We start from the raw sequence: 9,521 nt of genomic DNA, 5'->3' as shown, positions 1-9,521 counted from the left end.
GAACACAATTTTTTTATTTGGCCAGTTCTTGGTCCACCCTTGTTTGCTTTTGTGATGATCAAACTTCCCACCAATAAGTTTATACTAAAATAACATATTTTCAATCCACTCTTGGAAAAGCCCATTCCATCCAATCACATCCCTTGCGTTCTTCTCTTTTTCTTACTTGTTGTCAATTAAGAGATAATTTTCTAGTAAAACAAACTGATCGAATATAATTTGAAACCCTAAACTTTATATAATAAAACCCCAAAATTATTCAAATGAAATTCATCATTTGAACAAAGTAAGTAGTAGTAGTAGTAGCAATTTTCACATAGCGTTGTCCGATATTTGTAACCTAATAATAAATAAAGTAAAGAAAATAATTAGAAATGATGAAGTCCGTCTAGACCTTTTAGGGTCGAATAGCCCAACGCCAAGCAAGCAATGCGGGGTCAAGATGACACTTGAATAACGTTAGAGACTTTTGCTTCACTTCTATACTTCGTCCCAACAAAACAAACAAAGCAAAAAATACACACAAACTATTGCTAAATTTTAATGCAATCCTCAACCCTAGGCGATGCCCGAGACGATGGAAAAACCACACATTTATATATAAAAAAAATATACATTTGCCTTTTTTACTCATCGTCAAGCACAAGCACTGTGTAAACAAACAAACTTACCGAAGAGCGAAAATAGCCACCAAAAAGAAAAAAAAACAAAAACGAAAACAAAAGAGAGAGAGAGAGGTCCACAGAAATGTGGGCCCCATATTGGGATAACTGGGTGGGGCCCACTTGAAGAGCCAGCCTGCAACCCGGCAACCCGTAATTGTGGGCCTAATGATCGTGGGCTAGTTCACGCCGGACCATTAGCCGCCACGTCCCTGAGCCCCGACATATTGTTCTGTTCTGTGGGGCACCACTCTCCACTATCCCATAAAAAATTTAAAAATATACTACAAAATGAGCTAATTTTCTTCGTTACATAGGAATTAATTACCCCTACAAGTTACTGATAAAATCTAATGAAAAAAATATATATACCAAATGAAAATTAAAAAATAATATATTTAATTTAAATAAGCAAGTAGTAAGAATACAAAATGTAGAAACTTGACGGCAGTAAATTTTTTTTAGTTTACATTTATTTCATCAATACTGTATGCAATAATATATATATCCTTGTCTTGTACTTTCATCTCGGCTTATGTGGCTTTGACTTGGGGGCTTAGCCGAGAGAAATAAAAGAAATTCCGATATTATTATAAATGCATAATTTGGAGAAGTGTCACTATCTGACACGTATCGGGTCGGTTCGTGGGGTCAGCTCGTGAAACTTGGTAAAACTTACAAGAGATAAAATTAATTAAAGATTGGTAGATATATAGAATAAAAAAAGCGCAGACCAACCAACTGGGGAGGCTCGCATCGCGTGCAATTGCTGGTGAGGGGCTTTTTGAGACTATTTTATTTACCCAACCTTAAAAAGGCTTTTCTCAGCTGTATTATTTTCATGCCATTAGAATATTTGCACTTTTTCAGTTTTTTAATGTTTCGTTTTGAGCTTTTGGTCGTTTTGGAATTTGGATTTTATATATAAAGAGAAAACCATGGAGGTTGCTTTGCTACATGTTTCTTGGTTTTCTCGATACATTCCCCGGCCTTATAGGAAAGTTGAATTTAGACTGACAAATGCATTCCTCTATATTTGTCTTTATTTGATTATTTTGGTTAAATAGATTCAACTTTTGATTTTATTTTTGAAAATTTTTAAAAAATAAGTTTCGAAAAGCTTTAAATTCAAAATTATAAATTTTATAATTTTATGATTTTATTAAAACTAATGGTTAAAATTGAATTCGTTTAATAAAAAATAATGAAAGAGAGGGAATATTTTTACAAACGCGCATAATAAATTCAAGATATTATGGTGAATTAAAGTAAGGGATGGAGTAAATATATTTTTCACATTTGAAATGCAAAAACTGTAATAACTTGACAAAAAAAAATGTGACGTGAACAAATAAAAGCTAGCAAAGTATTATCCTCTTAATTGTGTTTATGATAATAAATTTATTGGAATAAGCTTGTTTTTTCTTGGTACATGTAAAAATACTTCAACGTACAATATGAAGATAACTTTCTCTCCTTTCCTCTTTACATAATTCCAATATAAGACCTTTACAGTATACTATGATGTTTTGATTTTCTTGACAATTTATGATCTAATTAAATGCTGATTTTAAATCTAAACAATCCAAAAATGAGAGGAGATAGATAAGCAATAAAAAGAGAAGAGATAAAAGGCTGAAAAGTGAAAACCCTTATCCATATGCACTCGTTAACATTGACCATGTAGATATTCTTGAAGGAAGGGTAATATTCCTGCTATTATTATGAATCTGATGGTGTACATCACGCGGTGGACAAAAAGAAAAGAAGAGAAAGAGAAAAGAAAAGAAAATTTCTCTTACAATAGTAGATTAAAAAAAGCTAGAAAGAAAGAAGTAATAGAGTGAGAGATGGAAGGTTTGTGTAACTTTTGGCGGGATTACTACGTACCACCTTAGCTCTCCACCACCAAAAATATCATCAATATTTTTGTACCTCTCATTCATCAATGCAAATCTCTTTTTCTATCTTTCTTTTTTAATCCCTTTAAAATTATAAATATATATTAAAAGAAGAAGAAGAAGAAGAAAGACTATAGAGGGCTCAAGATCATGTCTCTAATAAAAGAGAAAATGAAAGCAACCCCCTTTTTTTTTTTTTTTTGGCTTCCTCGAAGGCCTTTAGAGCTGCCCAATAAATCTTTGCCGTCGGATCATCTGATGACATCTTCTCTTTCTCTGAAAAAAAAAGGAGCAAATTAAACACTCTTCTGGTCTTTATCAGTAGCTGGTGGGTGGCATTGGAGGTTGCCGCCTCTCTCTCTTTCTTTTTTGTAATTGTAATACTATTACATACATATCTCTCTCAAGAACACTCGCTCTCAATCTTCCTTGAAACCATTATCCACCTCCCTTTTTCGCGCAAGGCTTTTCCAGCAATCAATCTTCCACTGAACAGATTATTAAAAAAAAAAGGGGGTAGACAGACAGAGAGAGAGAGAAAGAGAATATTTGAGAGGGATAGATTATTAGGGCATGTGTGTGTTTCTTGGCACTACTCATTTTCATTTCTCTTAGCTTCTTATTTAACCCTATCTCTTCTCTCTTTTCCCATTCCTCACCCTTTCCTTTCCCCTTCCCTTCCCTTCCCTTCCCTTCCTTGGGATCTGATCTCCCTCTTCCCCTTCCGACAACTAGTGGACAAGTTCTTGAGACTTTCAAAGTGTTAGGGGTCGGGGGGTATCAGTTCAATTCCCGAGGGTTATAACTTTTCATTACATCCACCTTTCTTGCTTTCTTTCTTTTGTTTCGTCTGTCACGACTCTTGCCTTTCTTTCTGTGTTTTTTTGTCTGGTTCCTAGTGACCTTGTAAAGGTTAAAAGAGAGTGAACAAAAAAGTTAGATTAAAGTTTCCTAGCCTTAAGTTGATTTGGCGCACACACGAGGCTGGTTTTCAATCAGATCTGAGGATTAACCAGTTTGAGTTGGATAGGGTGGGGCTCTAGACAATTATCAAGGTTCCGTTATCGTGAGCTTCTCTATTCCTCTTTCCTTCTTTCGTTCTTTCTGCTTCTTCTCCTTCTTGCTTTGTTGTTTCCTTTTCCTTTTTCCTTGTTTAGTTTATTCTTTTTTTGAATGTGTTTTGTGTGATCATTTCCTAAGGTTAGAAAAGACGAAGTGGAGGATGCTTTTGACATACGCTAAGTTAATGAAATAATGAAACTATATAAGATATGATCATGTCTTTCACTATTGGATCAGTTCTTCAAGATTGCTTTTTAGCTCAACATGGCTTCAGTTTGATCTGGATGTATTAGTTCCCATGTATATATATATATACTTGCTTCATGGATCCCAAGTATGTTCTTCTTTATTTGGTTTGTTTTTATTATGTGGTGATATTTTTATGCAAGGGGCTAAGGTCTTCGTTTTTTCTTCATTATATTTCCTAGGTTTTTCGAGTTCTCTAGCTACATTTTTAATCTTTTTTTCTTTCCTTAATTTGCCATTGACAAATGTTGCTCTTCTTTTCTTCTGAGGGATCACAACTAGAGGATTCTCGTTTTCTATATCACATGTTTAACTTTTTATAGTTTTGAGATGGCTGAGTTTAGATCTCACTTGATATGACTTACATGCTAGCTCCAAAAACATTTTCTAGTGTTATGGGGGACATGGAATTGTCTATTCCAAATTATAATAGAAAAACAGAAGAATCATTAAAAGTTTTATGCATCATTGTTCTTTGTTCTACTAGCATTTTCTTCTTCTTCTTCGTATTCATATCATTCTTTGAAATCAACTTTGGAGATTTCATATAATATCATCTTATATTGGTATGTTGTACTACAATATTCTTGTCAAATCTTAAACAATTACTAAAGATTCTAAAATTTGATTCCCTATACCCATCTACTATTTACTTTTATGAGTGGAGAAACAGTTTATTGTTTATCTACTCTTCATTCATGTAACATATAAGCTGAAACAAGAAAACTTTAGTTTTATCTTGCACATTTTAATTACTTTAGTGTATTAGTTAAAACTCATGAACAAATAGCCATGGTTTTTATGAGTATGAAGTGTTTAGATTTATTTTTCTCAATTTGTCAACAGTTTTATCCCTTGTTTCTATACTTTTCTGGGGTTTCTACCAGATCAAATATCACATATTACTTGTATCAATTCTTTACAACTTTCACATTAAGCAATGTAAGTCCTATATTCTCGTTTATACAGTATCCAAAATTAAATTACAAGTTTTAAATCTGGAGCTAATTTACCCTAATTTTTAGAGGAGAACGGAGAAGAGACTGGATTAATGAATTAAAAGCATGCTTTGTTATACTATTCTAGAGACTCTTTATATCCTAAACTCGATCTATCTCCATGTAATACAGTAAGATAAAAGCCTGGGTTTTAGTCAATGTATGCATATGGGATGCTTTTTATGGTGTAGCGGTAGGGAGCAGCATGAGAATTTTGCAGCCTACTTTTCGATATGCAGCTAAAACTTACTATGATATTGTGCAATAGAAAGGTTAAGTATAAGAAATGATCGCTTGTTCCATCTGAGAAAACTTGTCTTAGAAGTACATCCAACTTAATCATTATTAGATATAATAATTTTTTTGTTTTTTTTCTTGTAATTTAGTGACTAAACTCTTGTCTTGAATTAGACATTATCCAAATAATATTTTTTGCATCCATTCTTTTTCCTTGGAATTGATAAATATAGACTATTTTTGGTTGACCTAACATTTATCATGAGGCAAATATAATAGTGTATTTTATGCATAGATCAGCATATGGTGTTTGTTAATGTATGATCAGTACTACATACTGCAATAAAAGATAGAATTCTGGATGATTGTTTGCTTCATAACAATGTTGGATAACATTTTCATGCCAAGGAAACCAAAAGTAGTAACCGTTGTTTACTTGAGATAATGATTAACGGTACTTTATTTGCTTCCAATGTAAAGACATTTAACCTTCCCTTAAATCGTTGGCCAGGTGCTCTAAACATGCAACAATAATGTTAGTTTGTCTGTATATATTAATAACTTTTGTTTAAACCCAAATTAGTCAGAAGAAGTATCCTGAATATTAAGGGACTCCCCAATTAAATTTCTTTTAGATCCATATATTGACACCAAATCAATGCTGTGTGTTTCTTAATAATTTACTATTTAGTATTGAATTGTATCATTCACTTACATGATAATAATTCTCCCATGATTCATAACTTTGATTTACTCTTTATATTACTGTTTATTGTAAAGAAAAAGAAATTTTTTTATCTTTTCATGCTTCTAAACATATTGCTGATAGTCTGGCACATTGATGCAGGTTTTGAGTGTTTCTTTGGAAGAATATGAATACCTTTGCACACGTTCCCCCAGGCTTTAGGTTCCATCCCACAGATGAAGAACTTGTAGATTACTACCTCAGGAAAAAGGTTGCTTCAAAAAGGATAGATCTGGATGTCATCAAAGATGTCGATCTTTATAAAATTGAACCGTGGGATCTGCAAGGTAGAAATATTTCCATTTTCTCTCTTTATTTCTGGTAAATGCATTTAAAAGAACAAAAAAAACAAAAAAAAAAAAACTTCTTTTGCACTGACTAATTATTTGATTAGCCACTGATGTTGATTATTCGTGTTCGTTTGAATAGAATTGTGTAGAATAGGAACTGAAGAGCAGAATGAATGGTACTTCTTTAGCCACAAAGATAAGAAGTATCCAACAGGTACTCGCACTAATAGAGCAACAAAAGCAGGGTTTTGGAAAGCTACCGGAAGAGACAAGGCTATTTACTCCAGGCATAGCCTTATTGGCATGAGAAAAACCCTAGTCTTTTACAAAGGACGAGCCCCGAATGGACAAAAATCAGATTGGATCATGCATGAGTATCGACTAGAAACAAATGAAAATGGAACTCCTCAGGCAAGTATTTACTGTTTTATTTCTGTAAAAAAAAAAGATTTTTGTTTATTTTATCATTAATTGAGACATAACAGTGAAATGGTTTTCAGCAAAATCGGAGTTATGCTATCTCAGCAACAAACTAATTAGATTTGAAGATATGATTTTGTAGTATATGTAAGACACAATTCACTTTTATCAGGAACATCTGCCTTTCATCCTAACATTGGCTTTAGCCTTTGCCTTCCCAAATTATAAAATAAATAAATAAAAAACTGCCTCTCAACAGCCCGAATACTTGCCCTGAATATGGTTTTCTATATATCATGTTAAAGATTCTAAGCAAAGCAAGTATTCTGTAAAAAAAAAAAAAACACACACACACACACATGCTTGTGATACCTGGCTTTTCCATGAGATATTCTAAATTCGATTTTATCATTATAAACATCTAACTTTTTTCGCAAGTAATGCTCAAAGGCATATATCTTTTTTAATCTTTTTCCAAGTTTGCAAACATTGGGTGCACTTCCATTAGTGTACATTTTCATACAGATATGTACAAGCATGCATGCAGGCAAGCGATCTCAGTGAAATTTTCATAGTTATGACTAATTTGATGTCTTTGTTATTCCACAGGAAGAAGGCTGGGTGGTTTGTAGGGTGTTCAAGAAGCGAATGACAACAGTACGAAAAGTTGGTGAATATGATTCTCCATGTTGGTACGATGACCAGGTCTCATTTATGCAGGATCTTGATTCCCCAAGGCGAATTCCTCAGCCTTATGCATCATACCATCACCATTATCCCTGCAAGCAAGAGCTTGAGTTGCAATACAATCTGCCTCATGACCCTTTCCTTCAGCTCCCTCAGTTGGAAAGTCCCAAAGTTCCACAATCTGCTGCAAGTGTAAGCTGCAACTCAGTTGTTCCTTACGGTTATGACAGGAACAATGGAAGCACTTTGCAGTCCTCAACCCTCACACAAGAAGAGCACATGCAGCCAGGGCATCAGCAAAATCTGAACTCGCTTTATAACAACAGTGAACAAGCAGTGGATCAAGTGACAGATTGGCGAGTTCTTGACAAATTTGTTGCCTCTCAGCTCAGTCATGAGGAAGCTTCCAAGGAAAACAATTATCCCAATGCAGCCACCAGCCTTCAAGTGGCTGAGCAAATGAATTTACTAGCCAGTGAATCCAAAAGGCCAGAAATTGCTCATCAGGAATATGCCTCCACATCCACTTCGAGTTGTCAAATTGATCTGTGGAAGTGAAAGCATATTCTAGCAATTAGAGAGCATACATACTAATTATAGGAAGTACACTTATAAGAAAAGAAGCCTTCAATCCGGGTTGCTGTACATAATAAAACTATAATGGTATTGCATTAGCTATGGGACTTCGGCTGTCCTTAATTTGTATTGATTAATACTAGGGATGTAGTTATTAGATATTGGACATGATGCAAGTACAAATAATTAGTACTTTTAGGTGGACTATGGTCGAGTGCTCTTTGGGACTGACTCGGCCTAATATTGAATGTATTTTTCCGTATTGCAGCTTAATATACATATCAAGGGTTTCTCTATTGCGATCTTTTTTCTTCTTAGATCATTTATGTTGTCAACTTGATATAGCTTCTGCAAATGTTGTAACAGCTTTCTCTTCTCATCCCCATTGACGAAGTTTTTTTTGTTTTTAACTGTTTGATCCTTCTTCCATAAATTTTCAAATACACAAAGTTTATCCTTTTGGTTAAGAACTATGCAGTGTGTAAGTCAATACCTTTGACAAAACAGTTTGATAATCAATGTACTTTAGTTTTTCTATAACCATTGGAATACTTTAAATGAAAATTTGATGTTTGGCTGAGATTCTGTTTTAAAAGAAAACTGACCTTGAAAGAAAATTTTTGCAACCACACAAGCTACGTAGCATCTTTGTGTTGTTAATCACACAAGTTGCATTTGTTTTCAGCATTTGACGACCAGACTCTAATCTTAATTTGAAATATTATTGTTAAGTTCTTTTTTCCAGTTGATGCAGGAGCACATAAAAACTGCCTCTAATCTGCAATATGTTAAGGTTGTTCTAAAGGGAAATCCCTATCATTTCAAACCAGGTGGAGTGATATCAGTAGTGTGGTTGGAAGATCCAAGAAAATATCAATCGACTTTGAGCAAGGAGAGGAAATCAGGCAACATGTGGTGAAGAAAGAACAAGTATTGAGCTACAGGGTTCTTATATAGAGTAATTTAAGCCGACTACTACTTCACAGTTTAAATGCTCTACTTTGAGACCAATCATGCTGCAAATATGAATATGCATGCTAATAAGAACAGTATTTTTGCAGCACAAGCCGTTAAAATGAACCTTGTATTAAGTTCATTCCTTAACATTGAACTAATTAGTCGAATGAAAATATAAGTTAAGTGCCAGCAGCTCAGAGTTATGAAAATGGAAAAGAGCAAAATGGCATGCTAGCTACAGCAGTCCTACTAGAAATGTATGTACTTGGTGATGAGTTAAAAATGGTGAATGCTATGACGAAAGAGAAGCACAACGCAAAATTGTGGTCATCCACTACCCAAATGCATCAACTGTTTCAATTAAAAAGGTTGTAGTAATTACGTACATAGTTGAAAGCGCTAAGACAAGAAAGATAATGGAGGACGTCAACAGCAAATGTGGGATGCATTTTAATGTAAAAACTCGTTGTAATTACTTCCCAACCGCAGGACAAAGAATTTAGATGCTAATATTTAATGAGTCATTCTCTGTTCACAGAAAGTGAAGGAGAAGTACAAAACAATTGACAAATGTTTTTCTTTCAGAATAAATCCTTGTTGGAATTTTTACTACCAGGATACCTTTGGTGTAGCTACATACCTGGTCAAGAAGATGAATTAAGATGGAGGCAGCCAGAAGTTCTATCTCCTTAAGATTAGCAGACTCGTTAGATCCTTCTGCAAAAAAGTCTTTGTTTGCT

At 34.0% G+C, this 9,521-nt stretch overlaps 1 protein-coding gene across 3 annotated transcripts; it reads left to right on the top strand.

Annotated features, from left to right (window-relative positions):
- The first annotated feature begins 2,990 nt into the window (after positions 1-2,990).
- On the top strand, positions 2,991-8,120 carry LOC18606319 (NAC domain-containing protein 7-like). 3 transcript variants are annotated; one of them, XM_088804902.1, is made up of 4 exons: positions 2,991-3,618; positions 5,954-6,138; positions 6,281-6,556; positions 7,175-8,120. In XM_088804902.1, exons 2-4 carry the CDS (start codon positions 5,979-5,981, stop codon positions 7,804-7,806), a joined length of 1,068 nt encoding a protein of 355 aa, XP_088661028.1. In that variant the 5' UTR covers positions 2,991-3,618; positions 5,954-5,978; the 3' UTR covers positions 7,807-8,120. The 3 variants fall into 3 exon arrangements, with proteins under 3 accessions (XP_088661028.1, XP_088661029.1, XP_088661030.1); XM_088804903.1 differs by having other exon boundaries at positions 2,991-3,629; XM_088804904.1 differs by lacking the exon at positions 2,991-3,618 and adding an exon at positions 3,942-3,959.
- The last annotated feature ends 1,401 nt before the right edge of the window (positions 8,121-9,521 follow it).

Source organism: Theobroma cacao, chromosome 3 (assembly GCF_053813885.1).
Source record: "Theobroma cacao isolate CCN51 chromosome 3, ASM5381388v1, whole genome shotgun sequence".
Lineage (NCBI taxonomy): Eukaryota > Viridiplantae > Streptophyta > Magnoliopsida > Malvales > Malvaceae > Theobroma > Theobroma cacao.
This window is presented reverse-complemented; position numbering and strand designations above follow the sequence as displayed.